Below are 26,589 nucleotides of genomic sequence, written 5' to 3'. Positions count from 1 at the left end.
AAGGAAGCAATCTCAGAGAGATTACATAACTTTCCCCAGCACACTGAATGGTGGTGAGGTGAAGGAGGCTTTCAAAGCAGTGATGGGAAGGAAATTGTTTGGGGGATTGTTTCCCAAGGCAGTTCAAAGTTCAAAGGTGGTGGCTCAAGGTGGCCCACTCCACAAAGTCTTCTGCCAAGCAGCTCCCTGAAAGCATAGGGTAGGGTTGCCCCTGGGGCAGAAGAGGCAGGTGGAGGCTGAACACACAGAAAGGCACCCCAGGATTCTTCTGCCCTCAAACACTTCCCTTTGTTAAGCAATCATTTCCTCATCCTAGAGACAAAATTTAAGACAAAGACACCCACCCACCCCTACTCCCAGGAGAAAACAGCACCTGGCCACCTTTAGAGTAGTTTCTCAATACCCTTCTCTGGGGTCCTCGAGGAGGGCAAACTTTCCACTTCATGTGGTTCCTTCTGGACCTGCTGCTCCTCTCCAGCCCCCATGACCTCATCTCTTCTCCTAGAATGTCACCTCTGGGGGAGGAGGGGGCCTTTCCTGAAAGTTAGTATTTCCTGACATACCCTTTTCCTGCTTTCTCTCTCCTGCCATGTGTTTTGTTTATTGTATTGTCTCCCCCATGCATGCAGAGAGGTTTCTGTTTCTGTCAGTGATGACCCGCCAGTACCTAGAACCCAGCACAACAGGGTAGGCCTGCCATACCTACTGCTAAGTGGATGGAGGGACGGGGAGGGAGGAATCTGGCCACAAACAACAGCCTGTCCCCACAGACTCACACACAGATCTGAATCAATCTGACCAAGGGAAAGCCAGGCCTGCATAAATGTGGCTCCCCTCGAAGTCTGGGTTTGCAGATGTCAGATTCCTTAAGTTACCCATTATTGCCATGGCTGGAACCGAATCAGTATGGACAGCCTTAGAGGCTTCATCAGACATATCCTGGGTCTCTGCACCCACCCCCACACAGGTCCCATATAAGCACCCTCACATCCACCCTCCCCAGTGTCCAAAGCTCTGAGCAATGCAGTCAGTCTACCACTAGTTTTCCAACATCCCAGACCACCTTCACCCTATCCCTACATCAAAAACTTGTCATTACCTCCATTTTATTATACTCTGTTGGGGTGGGGGTAGGGGGCTATCTGATAAGAGCAACCCATACTCAGTTTTGATTGGCTGTTTCTCAATCATCAGGGAGCTTCAAAACCAAAGTCAAGCCCTACCCTGTTAGACTTCATGGCAGAGCTAAGATAAACACAGGAAGCCAGTAGAGAACAATTAAGTGCTGAAGTAGGCTGAGTGCTAGAACCCAAGCTGCAGAATTCCCCAAAGTCAGCGAGGGCCTTGCAGTCTCCTCCCTGGGCAGGAAGCCAGCTCTGCACACTGGTCAGAGTACGCATCAGGGCTGTGCCTGCTCCTGGGGCTCTGGCCACACAGCGGCCTCATCTCGGGCCCTGATTCATGCCTGATTTCGTCACCATCCACTTGATCTGTTTCCTATATTTAGATTTTTGTTTGAAGAGGTGGCTATGATATTTGCAAACCACAATCTAGTCCAAGACAATGATTTTACAAGAAAAGTGGATCTATGAGAGGTTACTTGCTTGAGGCACTCACAGGTAAGACTAGAACCAAGTTTTACTATCACTCAAGTACTTTTTAAATACAGTTATTAGCTAAGTGCAAACAGGAATGCACAGCTTGATAAGTGTTCCAAGTGAACACATCTGCATAACGATGGCCCCATTCAAGCACTGGGTCACTACCAGAACCCATGACCCTCTCTGTGTCCCATGCCAGTGACCACCAGTAGGTAACCAGACTCCTGACTTACAACAGCAAGGACTGGAACTTCCTTTCAGTGGAATCACACTTTTTGTATTTTATTGGGCCTGGCTTTATTCACTCAACATTCTATCCACAAGATTCTGTTATGTCAGGCCTCCCTGGTGGCGCAAGGGGTTAAGCACAGCACTGTGAAGCTATCTTCAGCCTCTGCAGCATGAGTTCAATTCCTGATCCCCCACTGGCCAGGGAGCTACCCACATGGCACAGCAGACCTCTCCTGTAGCGCCCGCTGCTCCCCTCAGCAGTATATTTTAGTCAGTCTGCCTGTTCTGCTCCCCACTCTGTCTCTGGTGAATCCTCTCAACCCCTGCACCTCTGGCCAACACCCCAACTCTTGTATGCATAAATAAATAAATCTTGGAAAAAAAAAAAAAGATTGTCATGCCATCTTCCAGGTGGTTCATTAGTGATCACTGTTCTACAGCAGTCCATCGCACAATATACCACAATTTATTTATCCATGTTGCTGGAATATTAAGTTGTTTCCACTTTGAGTCTACCACAAGCAATGCTGCTGGGGACACGGTGGCATGTGTCTTTACAGTGCACACACAGGCATTTTCACAGGGGCTATGCCAAGGAGTGCAACTGCAGGATCAGTGTGTGAGACACACTCGGCTTCAGTAAGTACAGCTGCATAGTTTGTCCAATCAATTTTCACTTCCACACGAGAGCTCCTCTTACTCCAAAGTTTCACAAATACTTTTCTTCTTTTTTTTTTTTTTCTTTTTAGCCATTCTGGTTAGAACAGGCGTAGGGTAGTGACCGTGGCCTAAATTTGTGTTTCCTCGGTGATGGAGGTGGAACGATTTTTCACTGTAGATTGGCACATAAATGTATAACTGTGTTTCCATGTTAAACTTTTTTTTGGCTTGGTTTTATTTTTCCTTTCTCCACCGTGACTGTTGTGGCTCTCTACATAGAGGCACGAAACTGTTTCCCGGGTGAGGGCTCTGGAACGACCTTGGTCAAATTGTGCTCTGGCAGCCAGTTCCTCTCCAGGCCCTGGTTATATCATCTGTAAAATAGGGATGAGGACAATAGGATCTCACCCATACGCCTGCGTGAGTAAAGGCACATAAGCATCCAGAACAATACCTGGCACAATTTAAGTGCTCAATATGTTGGAGTTTTTCTGTTCTACCTAGAATTCTGTGCCCCAAACTGCCAATAAAGGGGGGAGAAGGCACGTAGCACCCCAGGTAAAGTTTTACAATTTTGTTTTTTAGTAATTTATCACTATTTAAATAGCAACATCATGTTCTGTTCCTACAGAAAAGTGTTTCCTTTGTGTGTGGAAATCAAAGAAGAGGTAAAGCCAGTGTTCTGAGAAGGTGGCACCAACCCATTGAATGGGAAAGAAACAAAACAGAAAGTGTCCCTGAGGCTCACAAGGACACGTCACCAGGGCTGCAGAATAGGAGTACTGAGCCACACCCTGAATAGGCCTGACCTCTTCAGGTCAGTAGACTGGAGTCACCAAGAGCCGGCTCAACACCTACCCTTCATGCCCCTCATGAACAGCACCCAACCTAAGGTGGGGTAGCCTTGAAGTAAAGAAGGACTTATTCCAGGCTTACCTCCCTTCCTCCCAAACTTTAGATTTTACTCTGTTCAGCGGGTTCTCTGCAGTCCAGAGTCAGCAAGTCTGGCTTCAGGGTAACAGAAATCCACCTGACAACTGGGCCTCAGATCTTGCTTACTTGCTGGGGATGGCAGGCAGCCACAGGCGGCAGGCCCAGGAGGCCAGCCCAGGCCGTGGTAGCCTCACTCTGCAGAACTTGAGCTGCACACCAGTGAGCCCTGCCTGGATGGCATGTGATGTGCTGAGCAGGTGCTGGGGGCACTGTGCCTCTTCTAAGAACTCCTACCCTCAACTGAGAAAGTAGGTTATATGACCAGACAGGAGGAGGCCAGGGAGGTCTGTTTCTCCTGGTAAACAGGCCGAGTTAAAGCAGCAAGATCTCATGTCACCAGCACGAGTCACAGATAACCAAGTCTCTTATTTTACAGAGAAGGAAACTGCAGCTCAGAAAGGTCAGTAGATTGGAGTCAGGCCCATCTGGTAATCACTGATTCCTTTTTCTCTAAGTTCTCTGACCCCTATAGCTAACCAAGTCCTATCTTACCTAATGTTTCTCATGTGAGTACTCTGTGTTCTTCCCATTCCTGCTATCTCCACTCTAGTTCAAAACCTAAAAACCTAACCTGAACTGTAGATCACCACTTCCTGTCTCCTTCCCTCCAGCCTCTGCCAGCCCAATTCATTCTGCACACTGCTGACACTCACCCATTTTCGAAAAGAACACTTTGGTTTTGTTTTCCCCCTGCACAGAACCTGTCAGTGGCTCCCTACTTCCTCTAAGACCAATGTCAACTTCCTCAGTCTTCATTGAAAGTCCTCTTCAGTGAAGGTGGGAACTGGTGTGGCCAGAATCTTAGCAGGAAAGCCGCGGCTGGGGAGGACAGGAGGACTGAGAGAGAAGAGGATGTCCTGCGAAGGAGGAAAGTGGCAAAGGCGTAACAGCGGGGTCGGAGGCCGTGTGTCTGGATGATCCTGGGATGACCTGCCAGCTGCAGTGGATAATGGCTAATGGGCAAGAACATGGGTGTTAGTGAGACTCCCCACATCACAGAGCCAAGGAAGAGAGACAACGTAGGGTAGGGCAGGTGTGTCCTGGCCTCTAAGGCAGAAGGGGGAGATCTGGTCCTGTTCCTTCTCCCCCCACAAAAGGTCTGGCCCCGAACAAACTTATAAATTGCCTGGTCCTCAGAGCCTCTGGCCTTAAGATGGGTATTTATATTCTGTTCCCCACTAAGCCCAAGGTGGCTTTCAAAGAACCCACCTGTGGTTTAGGAAAAGCACGTCTGAAGAAGTGACCTATCACCCCACCAGGAGTCCCTGGATCCCCAGAACCCAGAGTCTTAACTCTAACTTGAATGTGTTGGAGATCTGCCTCTCTCAGCTCCCAACCAGGAAGGTGCTGGACCCAGTGACCCAGTGACCAGTGAGCCTTGTTAGGAACTGAGAACTGAGAACTAGGAACTGCGAACTTAGCGGTTGAGCACAAGGTCACTGAGCGGGTACAGGACACATCAACAAGGCATTTGGATCTCACCAAGGACGTGACCTTCCACTCGGATATGCAGACACAGTAGTGGATGCCTATCTTTCCCACACTAGGGAGAATCCCTTCTGCTACAGGAAGCGCCTGACCCAGCAGAGCCCTTACATTTTAGGCAGCAGGTCAAGGCTTCTGTTTTCAGAGTTTCTCTGGGTCTGTGTCAAGGCTGTCCGTCGCAGCCCGGGCTATCAAAAGGCTCCACTGCACTAGCGGGTCCAATAGAAGTGAACCCTTCTTGCAAACTATTTAGTTCTTCATCATCAGAGGGTGTCACCAGAAGTCAATGGGCTTCTTCAGGCCAGAAAGGGATTTACAAGAGAAGGCTGGAGGCCCTAAATGAGGAAGGTGGCTCCTAAGCTGACTCTGTTCACTGGCAATTTCTTTTTGTTTTTCTTCATTTTTTTCTTATTAAGGTAACACTGACTTGTAACACTGTACATGACTTAAGACAACAAGTTCAACAACACTGGCAATTCTTTCTCAAAAACGCACCCCAAAAATGAAGGGCTGTATTCCAGGAGCCTTAAACCAGAGGGCTGCAGATTCTGAGGCCAACTGATGAGAAAAACTTTAGAAGAAGCAGGTCAAATCCAAATCCTCAAACCAGACTGGAAGAACAACCCTCACCCCACCTTTGGGGAATGAGGGACAGGCAGCTTTTGGTCTTAAGCTTGAAGAGTTTATAATTACACTAAGTGGCCTCAACACTAATTAAAAGTCACAATCACAGTGGGTACAAAGAGCAATCTCAACTACAAGAAACCCACTTTAAACATGAAGACACAGATCGTTAAAAATAAAAGGATAAGAAAAATATACCAGATGAACACTAATTAAGCGCATTAACAGCAAATTTCAGAACAATGAATATGAGCGGATTCAAGAGAAATATTTGCTAATGATTAAATTAACCAATCCAACAAAAAGACAGAACAATTACTAAGGATGTCAACAGAATGATTTTCAGTACGTTTCGAAGTCATCAACCATCACTACTTGGGCTACACTGAGGAGAAATTCCCGTTTGCTCGCTGGCTCCCCTGCTGGCAGCACCTCCTCTCCCAAGGCCATCTCACCCTGCAGGTCTCTCAGCCTAGAACCTTCTTCCAGCTAAGCTTCCCCACTAACCCTTCTCTGGGCATTTGCAGCGCCCAGACCTGACCCTATCACCAACTCAACAATCTGGCAAATGCACCTTTGCTTCTCTGTCTCTGCTTTATGGCTAAGGACTTCCTTTACCTCTGCATCCTGTGCTTGAACTTGACACACTGTTGGTAACAAATAAGTGAAAATTTAAGTCCTCAAAATTCTAGCCTCTTAATAACTCACTGGCTCCCTGAATAGAGGCAGTTTTGATCTGAACAGAAAGAATACTGAACAGGCAGTGGAGGAACCGGCCCTGTTCTACCCTGTCCCTCGCAGCTTATAAGTCCTAAGAGCTCAGATAACCCCTTAAAGCTTCAAGGCTGTTTCCTCCCTTCAAAGTGGAAAAAAAAAAAAAAAAAAGGCCCTTAGGGGTTGTCATTTGCAAGCATCAGCATGGAGGTGTCCTTGGCAAGTGTTAGTTAGCCTCAGAAGCACTAGGTCCTGTGCGGCCTGAGTTAGAAGGCCAGCAGAGGCCAGGGAAGGCAAATAAAGCACTGGAGTCCACCAGGCACAGGGCACCGGCTCCCTGTACCAGGACATTTCTCTGGTGACAGCCTGCACCTTTCTTTCCCATGAAGTAGGCAGTCAAGTCACTGGACCAAGAAGCAAATTAACTCAGGAAGCACATGACACAGTCCTTATGGGAAAGGATACAGGCAAGTTCCCTGATGACCCCATGGGGACTCTCACCAAATGGAATTCTACAGTAAAAAATGAAGGGTGGGGGAAAGTCACCTCACCCTTTTGGAGTCAGCCTTCCAACTTCAGAAATTTGGGTGCCAGTCCAGACCTACTGAAAGCAAAATTGCATTTGAACAAGCTCTCCAAGGAATCCTCAGTACTCAAGTGTGAGAAGCACTGGTTCTCTCTCAACTGTTACCATCTCTGTGAGCAGTGGTATCCAAACTTTTGTGATCACACACTAATGCCTCCCAAAGATATTTGTTTGGTTATAAATCATATACATTTGCTACCATGCTGATATATCACATATATTATAAAACTTACATATCAGAAACTAAAAAGGATGCACTAAAAATAAGCAGAAAGTCAGTCTGCCTGTTCTGTTCCCCACTCTGTTTTCTTTTTTCTTTTTTTTTTTAAAGATTTATTTATTTGTTTGTTTGTTTGTTTGTTTGTTTGTTTGTTTATACAACCACTGGCTACAGTCAGAAGCGAGGGAGGGTGAGAGAATTCACCAGAGCCAGCACGGGGAGCAGAGCAGGCAGACTGAAGTACACTGCTGAGGAGAGCAGCGGGCATGGCAGGAGAGGTCTACGCACCACGTGGGACCCTTGCCGCTGGCAGGAGATGGAGCTGGTGCTGCAGAGGCTGAGGGCAGCTTCGCAGCCCAGCGTTCAACCAGCGCTAAACCAGTGCACCACCAGGGGAGGCCCTCCCCACTCTATTTTCTCTGGTGAATCCTCTTACCCTCCGGTGGTGCATCTGGCCCATACCCTAGTTCTTGTATAAATTAAATAAATAAATAAATAAATAAATAAATAAGCAGAAAGTAGTTTCTTTCCGCACCCAAAGTCACCAAGGAGGGAACTGGGGTATACGCTGCCTTTCCCAAAAAGGGGACAGTTCACAATAGAGTTCGGGTTCAGGTACTGGTGATTCTTGGCTTTTCAGAAAGCTCACATTCCTCCTCTGTCAACCAGCATCTGCTCCCTCAAGACCCTGCTCCCTCCTTATATCCCCACTGACTCTCTCCTCTTCTGCTCTTAATCTTCCCACTGCACGATCACTGGCCCCAGGTATTTTTATGGCTCAAAGTTTCTAGTCCCATTTAAATTTGTGTGTTTTAAATCTCATTTTATCAAAGAAAACAAAGAGTGGGGAGGAAGAAGAGGAGAAGGGAAATCTGGAAGGTAGATTTCTTTTCCATGTTAAAGCAATTAATATTCTTTTCAATTCTGAGATCACCAAACTTGCAAGAAGTTACTTAAGACTAGGTGAGGAGTGAAGCTACAGAGGTTTTCACATGGCTTCTAGGCGTCGCCGGTCTTGGGCCAAGTATCTATTTCTGGAGCTCTGGTCACAGGTAAACACCATTCTCTTATTTAAAAGCAAAACCAAAAATTAAAAAGCCAGAGGGTGGGCCCCCAGAGCAGGCCCTCCACCCTGGCGCCCACTTCAAAATAACCACAAAATTCCAGGAAAAAGAGTCCCAAAATGTTACTAATTTAAGGTTCCCACAAATAGGGAACAGGAAAAGCAATCTCTCTGGAGAGCAAGTCTCAGTTGCACCAATACCTCGATCTTCTCAATATCAGACACACAACACCAGAGAAGCAGGGAAAGGCTTCAGGAAATGCACAGACACGAAGTGAAAACATTATAAAAACACAAAATTGGGAACCAGACAGGGGCCAGTCATTCCTTGGTTCTCTGATCTCTGTGGCTAGTTTTGTACATAGCTCACTGACTGGGATTTTGTCCCAGGGTGCACACATTTCAATGGTGCCAACATTTTTTAAATATTTGAAGATTCTATTTGAAAGCCTCTCTCTGAACTTCAGCAAACAAGTCCCTTTCTTTGCTCTTCCCCCATACCCCACTCACCAGCGAGGGAGGTCTGAGGAACAGACACACCCCCCCAAGATCAATATGATGCCTATCTCCTACCCCCACACCCCGTCAACAACTCACAATTGTGGCCCAATACTGAGTTAACTTCGTTTCTCCTTTCACTAAAATTAAGATCCAATCCTTCTTGTTGCTGCTCCAGATCCTGGTTACAATACTATAGGTGGATGAAAGAGAAGAGAAAAACTTCCCTCCCCGGGCCCGTCAATCACCCAAACAACTGCATCCTGACAAGAAAGTATGGTATGGGGAGTCTGTGAGAACGATGGGCAAGACAAGAAGGAGAGGTGTTCCCCTAAGGACCACTTGGGGCAATGTATCATTAGGGAGTTTCCTGGCCATGAATGGGAACACGAGCTCCCCTACATGTGAGGCTTCCCCAGACTGGAAAGTGAGTTAGCACCTGGGACCCAGGCAGCCACCGTGCCACTCACACTCCCAAGTTTCCCATTTATGCTCATACAGATGCTGGTGGAGGCAACAACCATGCAGATGTCATCCCTATGCTTCAAGACAGGAACAGAGCCACCGCCTGTAGAACACTAAGCACATGCCAGGTCGTGTTTAATTCTTACAACTCTGTGAGGATGACAGGTGTGGAAAATGAGGCACAACGAGATTAAAGGAAAACCTTCAAGGTCAACAGCTTCTAAGTGGTGGAGTCAGCATGTGGCTCTGGAGCCCATGTGCAACATCCCATGTCCCACTCTCTTGCTCACATTCCCAGACTCCAGCACAGAGTTAGGGGTTTCAATCTGCACGGATGAATCCCCACCCCTTACAAATGATGTCTGAGGCTGTATGTTTCATGATGGCTCATAAATACAGAGGTTGCCTGGGTGGCTGACCAGGACCTAAGCTCAGTGAGATCAAAAATGGAAGATCTCACAAATTACCTTCCAAAGCATCCATTTTCTGAACATCACAAGCCTATCTCCAGCTCCACAGCCACCTACTAAGCTGCCCTTTAGGAAGGGGGTAGAGGGGTAGGAAAGGAAGGAAGAACAAGGTGATTTAACCTTTGCCTGTACCTTAACCCTGCATTGTCTATGCCCTAAAGTCCATCATTGGGAATCTTCTATTGAGTTAAAGATCTGATAACTGAGCTACTATCACTCACAGATTATGCAAAAGAAGGATACAAGGATTTGACTAGAAGAGAGTTCTGAGTGTCCTTGAGGCCTAGGGACTAAGCCAGGGGAGAAAGTAGCCAGAAGGAAGTAGGCACATCTTTCAGCATCTCTACAGGGCTAGCCACCAGATCTCCAATTCCTTAGTGGGGGTAGGGGGTAGAGGTGTGGGGAGGACAGAGGAGTACAGTAAGACCCCAGAGATTAAGGATGTAAATAGCAGGGGGCTTTTGGAAGGACAAGATAGCTTCTAAAGCTCTAAATGCTCAGAGGGAAGGGAAGACCACTTCTGGATGCTGCCTTAGGCAAATCCCTCTGGGAAAGAGAGATTAACTTGGTATTCTGATTAGGTTTTTAATAAGAAATTGTAACCAGATTTGCTAGAGATCCAAGAAACAACAGGCACTGCCCCTTCATCCTCTATTTGACAACTTAATGCTGGAGGCAAAGCATGTGACAAGCACGTGCTGGAGATAAAGCCAGTTTCCTTACCTACTCTTTTATTTTCAGAAAGTATGAGGCCACTTATTCACAGAAGGAATGCAAGCCCTCAGGGAAGGACATTTGTGCAGCTTCCCTATAAGCAAAGAAACTGTACACGTGTTTTCCTCCGGACTTTTCAAGGTACTTCTGGGAGTCACCTGGCAGGCTGAAATGTAGTCAGGTCAAAGTTACTATCTCCAGGGGGCTTTCCTGGTGGTGCAGGGATTAAAGTCTCAGCACTATCAAGCTCTTCCCAGCCACTGCTGCACGAGTTTGATCCCTGGTCAGGGAGCTAATCCACATGGTACAGCAGACCTCTCCTGTCTCGCCCACTGCTCCCTCAGATTCACCTGTTCTGCTTCCCACTCTGTCTCTGGTGAATCCTCTCACACACACAACCACCCCCACCCCACACCTCTGGTACACACCCCAGTTCTTATATGTATAAATAAAAATAAATAAATCTTTAAAAGAAGTTACTGTCTCCACCAGTTCTTAGCTCTTACTGTAGAGGTCCCACTTTTCATCTGATGTAGGGAGATGGGTAGAGGAAAGGAAGGAGTGTCAAGATTTGAAAAAAAAAAGCAGGGGGGGGTCCTTAGAGGAAGAAAGCTGGATAACAATTGTATATTATGATCACATTTGTTAAGCTCAAAGTGAAGATTATTGTTTTAACAAGTTCAAGAAAACTGGCAGGCACAATAGATCAAGGCGTGCACTGCTGGTGAGGTGGGTGGTCTCCTCTGTCTTATACATCGGACAACCTCTCTCCTCTCTTCCTGAGTGTAGAATCTGTGACATAATTAAAGAGGGCTGGATGAATCTGCTGGCACAGCTGAACCAATCACTGCAGAAACACTTTGGCACAATCATTACATCCAAAGCAATCCATTCCATTAAATTAAATGTATCATGTAAATGCGAGGTCTTTGTAGTCTGGCAGATCAGAAACTTAATCTTAGCTTTACCATTTTCCTCTTGATACGTGTAAAGACCTAGTTATACCTGATTCCTGGGAAGAACTCCATAAACGTTCATTCCTGATCCTTCTGACCTAAAATCCACCTCCTGTAAATGTAACAGGGTGGTCCCCAGGAAAGGGGGAGGTTCCCTGCCCCTCCCAAGGGAGGGTGGAGCTGAGCAGGGAGAGGGGCAGGGAACATCTCTTTTCTGTCCCCTCAGGCAGCACGAGACCAGTCTAATCTCTTGTTCACAAGAGTCTTAAAATATTTGCAGAAAGGGTTCACGTGCCTCTAGAGCCTGTCTTGTCTGGCTTAACATCCCCACTTCTTCAATCATTCCTCGAATGACTGACGTGGTTTCTTCACCCTTCACTAGCTAGTCATTCTCTGAGAGTTAACTTCAGGCCCTTTTAAGGTAGAATTGGGTGTAACCGAGGTGGCCAATTCATTGAGGAGGCTCGAATGTGAAGTGGATGTTTCTCAGCTAATTGCCTGGCTCTGCGCCACAAACAGAGGCTGGGAAAACAAGGTTCCCCAAGAGTTGGCACCCAGGTGGCTGCAATTTCGGGGAACCTCTAGGGCCCCCACACCCTCAAATGACCTTATATCTGATGTCACTCAGAACTCAGTGGGTTTGCTACATCCTCCTGTTGAGCAGGAAAAAGCATCTTGCTCCCCTAAAATAAAACACTGCGTGCTCTTGTGCAAGCTCCCGCTTCCAAAACTTTTTTAAATGCCTCCCTTCCTCTGCACCCGCGTGCACACCCGGCCCCACCCAACTCGGCATTCCCCTAGCCACCTGCCCACTTATTTCCTCTGGCGCGCTTGCAAAGCCCCGCCGCTCCCAGGCTTCTCGGAACAGCGCCCTCGGCCTGAAAACGAAACCGGCCACAGGCCAGGGAAGCGCACAGCCGGTGAGACGCGGCCGGCCCTGTTAGGTGCACGCCGCGCCCACGTGTCGACCCCGGAGCCTGGAAACTGGAAGGGGCGGGGCCACGTGAACGCGGCGTGCGGCACAACTGGGGCGCGGCTGGAGCGCGCGGGCCGGCCCGTGCGCCGCCGCAGTAGCCAATCCGCGCGCCCGCCTCCAAGCTCCGCCCCCGCCTGCCGGCTCCGCCCCGCCAGGCCCCGCCCCCGCGGGCTGCCCAGTGTCCTGGGTTGACCCTTCGCTGAGCCTCCGCCGCGCAGCGCGAGGGCGAGGTGGGCTCGCTGGCCGCACGGCGCCGCGCCGACAGGTGGCCTCTGGTACAGGCACCTGCCTCGAGGTTGGCGCGGTGCGGGGGGCAGCGCACCCCCCCGCAGCGGGCCTTTTTGGGGTGGGGTCGTAAAGAACGTGCACGTTCTATCCTGACCTCCCAGCTGGGGGGAGGCCCCAGCTCACAATGCCCCCCTAATCCGTTTCCTTAGTTCAGGATGGTATAGCCTTAAGTGCCTGGCCTTGTGAGTGTCTTATCTTTGCAAGGAGCTCCTAAGTATTTGATTGAAATTATTTTTTCCCTCCTTTTTTTTTTAATGTGGAGGTGGTCTTAGCCAAGAATTTAGAGTGATAGAAATTTTTCCCATCTCTATAATAGGTAGGGCTGAAGTACTGACATATAAAGGATATAGAATTTTTTTGCCTTAGAAATTCCCGTTTGCTATCTAAAAAGTAAAGTACATTTATTCCAAAACGACTGGAAAATACAGAAAGGAAATAAAATATTTCTTGTTGTGTTGCTTGCTAGGTTCTCCTGTCTGTACAGATGTGTTTCAAGTCCCAGGAGACTCAGAATTTACCCTCACCTCTGCACTGAATTTATGATGTCCTACTCAATGTCATTGCTCATTATGAACTAGATATTAATCGAGGAATTTTATTTTCCTAATTAAGAATACCAGAAGTGGGCCTCCACAAGGGGGTTAAGCACCGCACTATGAAGCAATACACAGCCCCTGCAGCACGAGTTCAAGCCCCAGCCGGCCAGGGAGCAACCCATATGGTGCAGCAGACCTCTCCTGTCTGGCCTGCTGCTCCCCTCAGCAGTGTATTTTAGTCATTCTGCCTGTTCTGTTCCCAGCTCTGTATCTGGTGAATCCTCTCACCTCCTGAATCTCTGGCCTGTACCCCAGCTCTTGTATGCATAAATAAATCTTTAAAAAAAAAATACCAGAAGTAAAAGAGATTCAAGATTTAAATAAGAAATCCTTTAGGAAAATATAAAAAGCAAATGGAAGATACAAGTATGAAATGGAGGATGGAGAACTATTGGTATTGGATTGGAATAAGAGAGAGCAGTATGAATTTATTATTTTAAACAACTGCTTTCTAGCTCTGCTCATTGAAAAGGCCCTAGAAACAAAACCCCAGTAGCAAATGTCAGGGCAATTATCCCAGATAAATCAGGTGGCAAGAGAGAGTTATTCCTCACACCTGCAGGCCCAGTGGGATTGCTTCCAAAAGTCTGAGCCCCAAATTGCAGGAATGGTAAGGTTTTATGCAGTTTATATGCAGAAGCTTGTCACTCCATCTATCGTAGACTTTATTGTTTGTGAAGGGGGTCAAGGTAGCCATAGCTGCTTCTGTGGGCAAGCAACATACCGCAGGAACTTTCCGCTCCAGCTAGCAACAAATCCAAGCAACAGACTTAGCAACTTCCTGCTTCACAAGAAGCACACTAGATCTTGGTTTCTAACTATTCATCTCCATTAAAAAATAAAACAGGATTCCTAGAGAAGTAGATGATCCCAAGGCTGAGATGGGGAAGTAGAAATGAATCATCTAGAAAATAAGGAAGACCTCAGAAACTGATCGGTGTGTTTCAAAGGACAGGACAGCCGGCTTCAAAGGACTGAACCCCTTGGACATTTGAACATCAAAATGTATACAATCAGGAATGGATTATAAAATATGCAATAATAATTTTTAAAATCCTTGGGTTCATGCTGATACTATCAATAATAATGAAATTTAAACTATTTTAAAAGCATTCATGGGCAGGAAAGCTTTTCTTTACAAAAGAATGCCAACTAATAACTGTTGAAAGAATAATATTACCATTTCTTTAGTTCGATAATAGTAAATTGCAGTCACCAATCATCAAAACATTGCTAAAACCACTGCATAAAAGATTATTGGAAATAGGATATTTTAGTCACACTTTGAGATCACAGTGTGATCCACAGGTAAGTTTTTAATTGCAAAAGGGAAATGTTGCCTTTACAAATGATCCAAACAAATGACCAAAGTTATTTTACAACACCAATAAAGAGGACACACTGACACCCTAGGTGTTGACCTAATGGCAACCTATTGATGTGGCCACACATCATCTATGCAGTTTTCCTGTCAAAAAATTCACATATATGTGTGAATATGTGTGGACCTATTTTTCATTTCTCTTGAGCATACACCTAGGAGTGGAACGGCTAGGTGGGACCATGAATTTTCTGTTCTGGTGAGCACAGAAGAGAGTGGTGGAAAGAGGTAGGGACCCTTAGCTGAGTGGTCAGGAGAGGCCTCTGTGAGGTGGAAAAAATGCAATGATGATGTGTGGGAAGCAGCCATACAAAGTCTAAGTGAAGATTATTCCATGTAGAGTGGACAATATTACTAAGGCACAGAGCCCCCCCCCTCCGCCCCCCAAGTCCCAGGAACCATGGGAAAGGGCTAGGTGACAAGGCTGGAGAGAGGTGGACACGGAGCTCTCCTTCTGTTTTAGCCTCTCATTTTGATGTAATTTCAAACTTACAGAAAAATTTCAAGCAACACAAAGAATTTGTATATATCCTCCAACCAGACTTGTCAATTGTTAACATTTTACTACATTTGCTTTATCATTTTTTCTGTATATGTTAATTTTATTACATATTTTACATATGTAAAACAATATTACATAGTATTTTCAGAATTAAAAAATATTCAAATACATTATCTGAGCCACAGGTAAAATTCATCCATTTCTCCTCAATACGTCAATGTGTATCACCTTAAGAGAAAGATACAGTCCTACGTGCATAAACACAGATAACCAGCAGCAGCAGGAAAAACCCAAGTATGGGGATGATGTTCGAGTTTTATATTTTTTCAGAGAGAAATTAGGCAATATGCCTAATTCCTTTGCTCTTAAAATGAGGAAGCAAGTTGATAACATTCTTGTTTCAATTTTCTAATCTTTTGGCAGAACTGTTTTGAAATATATCTTTCACAGTTTCAAGCCTATAACCCAGAGCCATAAAATTAATGTGTTCTTTTTTTTTTTTTTTTTTTTTTAATAGAGGCATGCTTATTTATTTATTTGTTTGCTTGTTTGTTTGTTTGTTTGTTTATACATGCACTGGGTACAGTCAGAAGCGCGGGAGGGTGAGAGAATTCACCAGAGGGGGAAGCAGAGCAGGCAGAAGGACCGAAGTACACTGCTGAGGGGAGCAGCGGGCGGCAGGAGAGGTCTGCGCGCCATGTGGGACCCTCCTCCAGTGGCCGGGGAGCAGCCAGGGATCGAACCGGCGCCACAGAGGCTGCGTGCAGCTTCGCAACCCAGCGCTCAACCACTGCGCCACCGGGGAGGCCCAATGTGTTCTTTTTATTACCTACACTAATGAGGTTTTAAAACCCCTTTGTCTAAAATGAGGTCATCCAGCTGTCATCAAGCTTAGAGCATAGGGTCGGCAAGAGGAAGGTCGGTGACCAACTGTCCTGGTTTGCCTGGGAGAAAGGAGATGGCCGGGTTTCCTGACACTACAAAGGGAAATCCCCGGTGAACCAGGTGGAACTGGTCACCAAGGCTAACTTGGTCAGCTGGTGGCTGAACTGGGCTTATTCAGGAAGCTTCCGGGAATCTGGTTTTCTCCTCCCCTTCACAGTTGGCCCAGAGCATAATGATCTTTCTGGAAGTTGAGTCCCAATCCTTCTGTCCAATGGACAGAAACTGGACACGGTTGCTGCTAGGGAGGTCAGCTACTCTGTTAATTATTCAACAGAGTTTTAGAGCTAAGAGCTCACTGCAGCCTATCACCTTTGCTGGCTGGTGGTCCAGCTCTGAAAAAGAGAGAAGTGGGGGGAAAGGAGAAAAGAGAGAGGGAGGGGGGAAAGAGGGGGAGAGAGAGGAGAGAATAAAGAAAGGCATGTCTCATTATTAGAAGGCGGTTATAAGCCTCATCCACCGTTCTCTCTCTCACCCCACATCCAATCACTGACAAATCCTGCCGTCTCTCTCTCCTACATATATTCAGATCCCGCTACTTATAACCACCTGCCCTTTATCACTCTGACATAAGCCAACCTCACTGATCACCTGGATAACATAAAGTCCTACAGAGTATCTGCTTCACCCTCACCACCTACAATCTATTCTCAGGATGGCAGCCACATACTGTAGATGTGGTTTATAATATAAAGTCAAGACTCCACCAAAACCCTCCAAGGGCTTCCAGTCTCACTTTGAATAAGAGGCTGAGGCCTCACATTGGTCTGGAGCCCCTACAAGATCTGCCCTGCCACCGTATATGAAGCACATTCCACACTCACTCCATTCCAGCCATGTGCTTTCCCTCCATATACTCCTTCAACACTGAGACCACAGGACCTTTGCACCTACACTCTCCATGCAGAAGGCGCCTCTAAGATAGCACATGGTCTGTGGCTTCTCTTCCTTTAGTCTTGACCTAAATATCACCTCTCAGTCACCATCTATTTAAAACAGCAGCCCACTCTACCCCACCCCATTTTCCCTTGCCTTCCTCTTTTTTTTTTTTTTTAAAAGATTTATTTATACAAGAACCAGGGTACAGACAGAAGCGCGGGAGGGTGAGAGAATTCACCAGAGCCAGAGCGGGAACAGAACAGGCAAACTGATGAAATACACTGCTGAGGGGAGCAGCAGGCAAGATAGGAGAGGTCTGTTGCATCATGTGGGACCCTCGGGATCGAACCAGCACTGCAGAGGCTGCGGAAAGCTTCACAGTGTGACGCTCAACCACCTGCGCCACCAGAGGTGGCCCTCCCTTGCTTTCCTCTTTCCTGCTCTGTTTTTCTCCACAGCACTTACACCCATTGGATACACTCTGTATTTACTCGCTTATGTGTTTACTGTCTGTCTGCCTCATTAAAACATCAGCCCCAAGAGGGCAGGCATTATGGACTGGTCACTGCCCACCCTCAGCACACATCACCCACACCTGGTCTTTGAGTCGACATCTGCCGCATGATTGAAGGGCTTATGGCAGTGATGTGAAGAACCTCACAGGCTCCCACAAGCAGCCCAGCTGGCTTCCAATTGTGTTTTGTTTCTTTTTTACTAATTTTCTCAGCTACCAAGTCTATAACTCTCCCTTTCTTAGTGTTCCCAAAATGTTTATTTTGTGAATGTCCCCAGAGAAATGTGGCCTTTGCAGATGGCTGGTTGTCAGTGGGGCCTCCCACTCTTTTACCCACATTCCCTGCTTCCTCCCACAGCTGCCTGGCTCACAAATCAACACACACACACACAGAGCAATGACTGCCCCCAGAAGCTCCAAAGCAGCAGCATCCAGATTTTGCCAGAGACCCTAAATCATGCCCAGAATCCTCACTGCAAGGGAGTCTGGGATATGTAGTTCAGGGCTTCCCAACCTCTGCGGTAAGGACAATCTGTTATTCAAGATCAGCATTTTCAAGACTGCAGGTTACTCTGTTAGTGGCCTTGAAATTAATTTATTACAACCATGGAATAAACTAGAAAAATCAGAGTGTTTCAGATAGTCTAAGGATAAATATTGTTTCATGAAACTTTTTGTTGAGGCATCAACCCAAAACTATTAAATAAATCAGAATTTCTGTGCATCAAACTTTTTTTTTAATGTTTCTAGTTATTCCAAATGTGTGTCCAAGAATAAGAGCCACAGGGATCTGGTTTTGTTCTTCAAAGAAACGGCCCTTCTACACCCACTATTCCCAGCCAGCACTAGCTGCCCCAGCAGTTACCCCACAACCTGCTGAGGCCAGTGTTTCCCTAGAGTTTGTTTGCATCAAAAAGCATCTTCCTGCTTGGAAGCCCACATTTCCTGGGGTCCCTCTCTGAGCTCCTGTGGGCTACCCTCTGATGGATGAGGCCTTTCTGTTCCTGAGACTGGTCAACACCACATCATGAGTCCCTTGGCCACTGTCAGCAGTCTCGGGGTGGGGGGTGGGGCTTCCTGAATACCATCGCTGGAGTTCAGAATGTCAAGCAGACAGTCAAAATACCAAAGCAATTCAGCCTTAGGAAGGAACACAGTTGTTTCCTCAAAAGACCAGCACACCGGCTTCCCTGCACATCAAAGGAAAAGATCAGAGCTCGGAGGCATCACTGAAAATTCTGCTTGTTTTCATCTGGCCTGAGTATACCAGGAGGAGGGAGGCAAACACACAGGAGGGGAAGTGTTTGCTGAACTGTCATGTTCATGTTCAGGCGCCTTCTGGAGCAACAGCTGGGGAGACAGCTCAGTGACAGGGCAGAACAGCCTCACACCCTTCTGCTCTTGGGTGTCCCCGCCTGGCCCCTGACCAAGGCTTCAAACATCCCCGAGGCCAGATTCCCTTGCTCAGTCCCTGGATGCAAGATGCAGCTATTTGGGGGCAACAGGAAGGCCTTTTTCTCTGGGTCTCCTCCATTGTCCTAAAGACCCAACAGGAAGTCATGGAACTAGTCATCTGCAGGTCACAAAATGAGCTATTTTTGTGTTCTTTATAGCTTTTAACATTTTCCAAGTTGCTTACAATTGAACATACATGAAAAACACTGGGGTTTCTGAGTTTTAAATAAATTTCTTCTGTGAAAGTGTATTGGCACAGTCCTTCTTTCTTGAAGTCCCACAGAGGAGGGCCTGCCATTAACAATTACTTTGAACCCTGGGAAGATAAGCAAAAAGTTCTTGACCCTAGAGCTGCTTGAGGAAACTGCAGGCCCATGACTATGACAGACTATCTCTCAGAGTTCCGGAATGACTTGATAGGAGAGAAAGGTATGATACGCACCCAAGGAAGTTGGACTCCACATCAACTTCCATTTTGCACAATTCTCAGTCCTAAAGTCAAAGTTGAAGAAGCACAGTGACTGGAGAATACGGGCCATGACCTTCATTTGCCACTTGCATGAAAACTTCACCTCTTCCTCTCTCCTTGAGATCCCAGAAGATACCAGGTCAGCACCCAGGACAGAGGCTTTAGAGGCTACAGAGAGGGCCCTTCTGCCCTGGGCAGCCAGCTTAGTCCAGAGCCTGATCAGGTAGAGACTAGGTATCTGAGCCACAAACAATTGGGAATCAGAGTCGGAGGGGATCTTAGTTCACCCCCTTGTTTCACAGAGAGGTAAACTGAGGCCGAGTGATCTTCAACAGCTCAAATGAGGTCATCTAGTCACTTACTGACACAGGTGACCTGTTAGCACATTGTCTATGAGCTACCGGATAGTTTCATACACGGTCACTTCCTAAGAGGAGGCACATCCTGAGGCCCAGAGGCTTCATTCAACTTCTCCCACTTCTGCTGCATGTGGGAATCTGCTGAAGCCAGTCTCAGAACTGTCCCCAGACAAGATTTATAAATACTTAGAGACTAACTGATTTGTAAACATGGCCACGTTCCTAAGAAGAGTGAGTGGCCTCTGCATATGGCCACGTAGGAGCCACTGCACTGGGGGGGGGGGTGGCTGATGCTATAAAAGACCTAGGGTGTTCACATGACATCAGAGCACAGCTCCTACAGAGCAGCAGGAAGGGCAGGGGCTCAGGCAGAGTGCAAAGGTAGAGACTCCTCTTCTTTCCCACCCTTTCCTTGTTTCTCCTGTGACTTTGTGACTTCTTTCCAGTTCTCATTTTATCCAAGTTTCATCCAAACATAGTCATTGGGAGGAGAAGAAAACACGGTATGACAGGTCTTCCTTGGGGTCCCTAGTTTTATCTCCTATGCCTTCTGGGAATTGGCTATAGTAAGGGGACAACAAAGGCCACCAAGGTGAATGCCAGTGCTGGGACAGAGTCCCAGGGCCTGTGAAGTTAAGGGAGAGACTCACCAGTCACTGCAGGGGCTAGAGGGATGTCGAGGATGCTCGGACATTGAAAAGATCTACAATTCTGGAGGATGTATGAGCACCTGGGATTCTTAGTTCTCTATAGGAAGAAAGTCTAACTGTGAAAGTCTGGCTCTGAACTAACTAATGCAGCCCATACTGATGCTGGAACCACTGGCTGCTGTTGTAATTGCACATTACAATTTGATATTTCCCCGAAAGTACCAAAATGGTGACTATAGTAAAAATCAGATGTATGTCTGCCTGGCTTATGAGTATGGCTTGGTATTATCTTGATTTTAAATTACATCGAGGAGATGACCATAGTCTTTCAGCGACAGGGGCTTCTGATGGTCTTAAACTGAATCTGCCCAATTACAGAAGAAATGGACAGATTAACAGATTAACAAAGCACAGAATTTATATAGCACTTGCTCCCACCTGGCCTCACTCGAGTATGAGATACACATATTCCTGCAATTAGCTAACAAAACGAATTATCAGGAAGCATTCAGAGTGCAAGTGAGTGCAGAACTCTAGGTGTGGGACAGGATTTATCTTCAGGAGCCAACATCTGCATAGTGCAGAAGGAAAACAGGTCAAAGAAGACTTGAACTTGGGCAGGGCCCTGAGGAATGATCAGAATTGCATGCATGCATGTGCACTTGAGACAGAGAATACGGGCATTTGTGAAGGTGTAGCAGGGTGTGAGAGAGGATTTGGGACAGAGGGAGGGAAGCTGAGGGTGCACAGGCACAGGTGGCCCTGGACTGGCCACTCTGGGACACCAAGGAGCACACCTGAACTCAGCAGAGCAGATACTTCAAAGAGTACCAGAAGGCACCACAATGGTGCAGGTCAGTGACAGGGGCCTGTGGAGACATTATCAACAGAGAATTCATATGCTAAGATCAGAGGGGAAACCTGGAGACAAAGGCCCTTGATGAGAAGGAGGGCCAATCCAGCCTGGCTGGGGGTGCCTTCACAAAGCCAGGTTCACTCAGTTCCCTTTCCTGGGGAGCAAGCTGCAGTATTCAGGGGCTCAATTCAGAAATACGAGGCAGTCCCATTCTTGTGCAGCAAGTTGCTAGGCCCAAAGGAGGAGAGACACTCCTAGAACACAGCCTGCTGAGGATGAGACCCAGAGCGCAGGGGGTGTCAAGAGCAGCATAGGAGCTCAGGGAAGGATGAAAGAACGAGGGCCAATCCCCTACTTCTGGGGTCTTGCCTTTTGCACTCCCATTGGGGAAGGAAGAGAAGCGTTCATAGGCTTGGTGCTCCAAAATGCTGACCCTCCTATGATGGAGTCCCTGTTGCAAGGGGCTGACCTACAGCAATTCCAAAGGTACTCATGCTTTTCGATGGGTAACTTGTTTATCCCTTGTGTTCCCTCAGCATCCACAGAACCCCTGTGCCCAACGGGGAGCTGATCAGCTCATGAAGCAGCTGTGGCCCAACAGCTGAAGGGCCCATCATCTTGACACCGGAGCAGGGTTGTGAGTCCAGCACCTATGACAGCAGCACCTAGGACAGCCAGCAAGGGCCACTGGCAGTGAGGGAGACCTCGGGCTGTTTTCTGCTGGGAGCCCATCGCTCCTTCTGCATCCAGCTCGCTAAGATTCAACACAGTCAGGCATGTTAAGTGTGTCTCTCCACTTGCTTCTAACATGAAAGAAGCTGCTGGTTCACATGGCACACATCACGTTATACGGTTTCTGTCTGATATATAATGTACCATGTCTTATCAAGTCATCTATCACACATCCTAACCTAGCCTGGCCTATAATCGCTGTTCAGGATGGGAAGGCAGAGAAGGACATCTCGCATCCCTCTGTTCAGCGCTATTCAATGACAAAAGTTCCATAAGTATAACTGCCTTGAACCTCACTTCTTTTATCTTGACAGTGGAAATAACGATAACATGCAGCACAGAGGGTAGATGTGAGGACAACTGCACACAGGTAAAGTACTTAGCTCAGTACTTGGAAGGTGCTCAATTATGTTAGCTTGGTATCTTGTTGTTTATCGTTAGAATCTTTACTTGCTATTCCCCTCATCCTGTCTGAAGGTGGGGATGTGCAAGAATATTTGGGACTCTGCTAAAAGAAGATATTTTATAGGTTTCTCCACTGGAAAAAGACCTCAGGAATTTAGGCAAGACCCCAGTCTTGGAGCAGGTCCTCACTGAAATCACCTGAAAACTCACCATCTGTCTTCAGAGGAGCTGCCTCAGCCTCCCATCAGAGCTGGTTTCCAGATATAATCCCCCAGTCACTGCCTGCCTCCCTATGGAGCCTCGGCTCGTCCTGCTTCTTTTGGTTCTCATGCATTTCCTCCATGTTTCACAGGATAGTTACTTCTCCTGGCTCAAACCAAACTCAAGACCTACTTCTTCAGACATACTTATTCCAGCAGCTCTACCAAGGATCCCACTCTGACCCCCACCACCACCACAGCTACCTTTACCCCAACACCAACCAAGAAGAGCTGTGAGCATGAATGCCTCCAAGATCAGGCAGCAGCTGCTGTCTTCACCGATTCAGCCTCTACCATTCATTCCATTCATGCTGCCAGATCTCTGCCTGATGTTAGCACCGTGACCTGGCTGGAGTGGCAGAATCGGGAGGTCTAGCTACAGCGAGGGAACTGCCAAACCTGTCACATTCATCTTGCACTTTGTGCGTGCCTGGCACAGAGCAAGAGTCAATCTAGAGAATGAATGAACCAACCAACCAAGCAATCAATGACAAGGCAGGTCATCTCTGAACTCTGCCCTAATTAAATTCAGTAGACATCAATTATGTTCCTCCCACACTCGAGGCACAGGACTAATACCTTAGATCCTCAGCTGATTCTATCTGTCCCACCAGATCCACTCTCCACTACAGGTAAGTCTGCCCAATCTTGTACTCCAACAGGCTGACCTACATGGACATCAAGGAGTCCCTGGTCCTCTGGTTGACAATGCCATGAGGTCAAAGGGAGGGAGGAGCATATAGTCTGGTGGGGATTCTCCCAGATCCTCTGCAGGGCACCCTCCAGGGAAGATCAGCTCCCATCAGCGCTAGCGATCACTTGGCCTATAACACTTAGGCCTGGGGTGGTAAACTGGGGTTCTGCCCACTCATCTGTGGTTTTCCTGTGCCCCGCCCAAGCTTTGTGACCATCTATTTAGTAAGCTCTTCTCAACTTGCCCAATACAAGGGCACCACATGTTTCCTGCCAGGCCCAAAGTCTTACTTGTCAAGACACAGAAATACAACATGGGAAAGCAATTAGTAGTCAATTAACCTAGAAGGTTAGCTAGAAGGAAGTCCGTCCTTCTCCATTTGCTCCTCTTTGTTGGGGAAGAGTAACAGCTTTATCATTTCCTATTTTTACATTTTTTTTCAACAATACATTCAGATTTCAAAAACATTCAAATACAGTCAAAACATTCAGATGCATTCAAAATTCAAAAACATCGAAAAGAATATATATGTGGAAGTCTCCACTGCCTAGCAAGTTTCAGGGGTCGGGAGCTGTGCTCCCCAACATGCAGACCTTTCACCTCACGATGCTGAAGCAACCTAGTCTCTAGAGCTGCGGCCTGGACTTACAGCTTCCAGAAAACTCAAGCCCACACTGTTTCTCACAGCCTGCGACCTGCGGGGATCAGCAGCCACAGAATGGAAAGATGGTATTTTTCCCTTCAGGCAACAGTGTTCTCTTCAGATTAAAAACAAAAAACAAGAGAGCTTAATTAACATAGTTGGCAATGTGCACCTTCTGTTAATGCACTAAAATCCACTGTCATGGGTGAAATCTTCATAGACAAAGTCATTTAGCAGCTCAGTTATAATCCTTGCTGCACAAGGCAGCCCTGGAGTGCTGTGACATCTTTGCTTCTAGGAGTTTGCCTCCAGAGACCACAAGACACAGGCGGGGAGGGGAAGGGACAAACTCAGTGATAAATGACTGTTCACACTGCAGTTAAATGAGGTCAGGTGGGGCCTGAGAGACCTTGGAGAGAGCGACAAGGTGGCCACATTTCGCATGGAAAAATGGAAACATTTTGAGGACAGTGGCCATGGGACCAAACTCAGCTGACTGACAACCAGACAGAACTCACCAGTCCCTGCTCTCAGCTTTCTTCTCCCCACGCCCAGCAAGACTGGGAGTGCTAGTGCTAACCATCCCCTTTGACAACCAGGAGCTGATAATGGCATCTTAGCAACCTCTGTTTACGGAATAAAGGTCAATACTACATGCAGCAACCAGAGCATTAACCTGACAATTAAACAGAGTTATGAGAGAAGTGAGGAGCCGGAAGAAAGCCGCACAACATGGTCCCAAGTCCCGGGTCCCTGAGCACTTAGACTGCTGTCATTTCGCAAGGGCCACTGTGAGAAAGCCTTGGCTCCTGAGTGACAAAGGGCCACCAGCGCCCAAGCCCCTCCCAACAGAAATAGAAGAAGTCAATAACTGGAGTCTCCCTCTCCCCCACTCTCCACAACTTCCACCTCTGGGCTGACCTGGGGGTGGGGGCCCTCCCATCCAGAGGAGCTCTACAGGGCCTCCATCACCCAGTGCAGGAAATGAAGCCAAATACAAAGGTGCCCCCCTTTCCAGGCAGAGGAGGAAGGCCCTGCAGGTGGGCAGGGTGGAGAGCTCTGCGCAGGGTGCCAGGCTTAGGAAGCTCTTGCCTAAGGGCACTCTACCTGCCTGTGTTTGCTTTTTGTGTCCACAGCCTTCAGATTCGTGCGCTCGTTTTGCCGAGGGAGACGCTGAGGTTCTGGGTGGTGAAATGACTTCCCAAGAGTTAGGGGGCGTAAAGGGCAGGGCCAGGACTCACACACAGATCTGCCTTCCAGAAGGCCCCCTCCGCTCCCTGTCCCCCTGCTTCAGATCAAAAACTGAGTGCGCAGCCAGAGCCCCAAGCATCAAGCTTCAGAGCTGGTGTCACCCGAGAACCCCCAGATCGCGAGTCCGCCGGGCGAACTCTCAAATTCCCAGGCCCTAGTCCAGCTGCATCTCAGGACGCGAAGGTGGCCTGACTGGGGGACCTTTCAAAGTGGAGCTGCGCACCGGCTCCAGCACGTGGTGCTGGTGGCCCAGAGGCCAGCGCCAAGCGCGGGGCTGGAGGGGCAGCGCGGGGCCACCGGGCTGGGAGACGGTTTGGGGGCGCCGGGCCGCAGGGGGAGTGAGGGGTAGGAGGGTCGGCGCGGGGACCCTGGGGACGGCGCGGCGCCCGGGGGCGGTGCGCGCCCTTGGGTGGCGCCCGGGGGCTGGAGGCGGGGCAGGAGGGCAGTGCAGGTCCGGAGAGGACGATGCGCGCCGGGTCTCCGCGGCAGGCGCTGGACTCCCACCCTCCCCCCGCACGCGCCCCGGGGCGTCGTCGCTGTCCCCCCGCGGCGGGGGGCTCGGGCGGGGCCCGCCTACCTCTCCGGAAGGGCATCGCGGAGGGGCGCTCCCCGCGCGGCCGGCCCTGGACGCCGAGGCCGGGAGAAGTCCGAGTGCCAGCCCCGGGGCTCGGGGGCGCCTGTGGGCGGCGGGCGCGGGAGGGGGAGCGGGACATATTTGGGCAAAGCCGGCGCGTCACGGCGGGGGAGGACCCGGCGCGCGGGAAGCGCGCGCGGGGCGGGGCCGCTTAACCCCCGCGCTGCCGGGGCGCCCCGGCCGCCCGCGCCGCACCCCCACACCCGGCGCGGGACCCGGCGGAGCTCCTGAGCCGAAAGGGTGGCGACGCTCACCTACCCCGGGTGGGAAGGGCTGGGGAAACACGTCCTACTGTGTGCCCTTGAGGCACAATGACAGGCACAGGGCCAGGGCTCCGTGGCTGGGTGACCTGGATGGAAATGAAGTGAGGGCTAGAGGGAGCCCCCCCCACCCAAAGTACTTGTCAGCCTCCGACTCCCTGCAACACTGTATTTTGCTCCACTGCCCCATCGCCTCTGGCGGACTTTCTTTTTGCCTATTCGTTTCTGAGGTCCATGAAAGCAGGGGTTGGTTGGTTTGCTCTCTTGTGCACCCCGGAAACTAGGACACCTCAAACACAGTTCAGTAACTATGTAGTAGTCGATGTGGTCGGAGGAGCTGTAGCAGTAGTAGTAGCAGCAGCAGCGATCACCCTCTTAAGGAAGTCTACCCTAGAGAAATGAGGAGGGCTCAGCCCTCAGATGTCTCTGGGAAGGCCAGCACCTAAGAAAATGTTTTGCTCTTTGGTGACCCCAAAGGTCTCTGAGGCAGGTCATCTTTCTGGTCATGGAAGGTTTAATCCCTGCAAAAAGTGCTGTTCTCTGTTGCCTGGTAAGGTCGTGTT

General features: G+C 48.4%; 1 protein-coding gene and 1 long non-coding RNA gene across 4 annotated transcripts in view; both read right to left on the bottom strand.

Annotated features, from left to right (window-relative positions):
- Nucleotides 1-25,783, bottom strand: part of PFKFB3 (6-phosphofructo-2-kinase/fructose-2,6-biphosphatase 3) — a 78,276-nt gene extending 52,493 nt beyond the window's left edge. The window contains exon 1 of one of the 3 annotated variants that reach the window (XM_037510572.2): nt 25,710-25,783. In XM_037510572.2, the coding sequence (XP_037366469.1) occupies nt 25,710-25,725 (16 nt within the window). In that variant the 5' untranslated portion in view covers nt 25,726-25,783. Of the gene's footprint in view, nt 1-24,399; nt 25,284-25,709 lie in introns of those variants that run through there. The other 2 variants (XM_037510571.2, XM_054695072.1) reach the window with 2 other exon arrangements.
- On the bottom strand, nt 1,472-24,393 carry LOC119244661 (uncharacterized). The gene is made up of 4 exons (XR_008551793.1): nt 23,217-24,393; nt 6,860-6,909; nt 4,139-4,438; nt 1,472-2,866 (listed from the first exon to the last, which is right to left on the bottom strand). It is a non-coding gene; the product is annotated as an uncharacterized LOC119244661 (long non-coding RNA).
- Nucleotides 25,784-26,589: the final 806 nt, after the last annotated feature.

Source organism: Talpa occidentalis, unplaced genomic scaffold, assembly GCF_014898055.3.
Source record: "Talpa occidentalis isolate TD23 unplaced genomic scaffold, MPIMG_talOcc4v2.1 talOcc4.14, whole genome shotgun sequence".
NCBI lineage: Eukaryota > Metazoa > Chordata > Mammalia > Eulipotyphla > Talpidae > Talpa > Talpa occidentalis.
The sequence above is the reverse complement of the archived record's forward strand: the minus strand, read 5'-3'. Positions and strand labels throughout refer to the sequence as shown.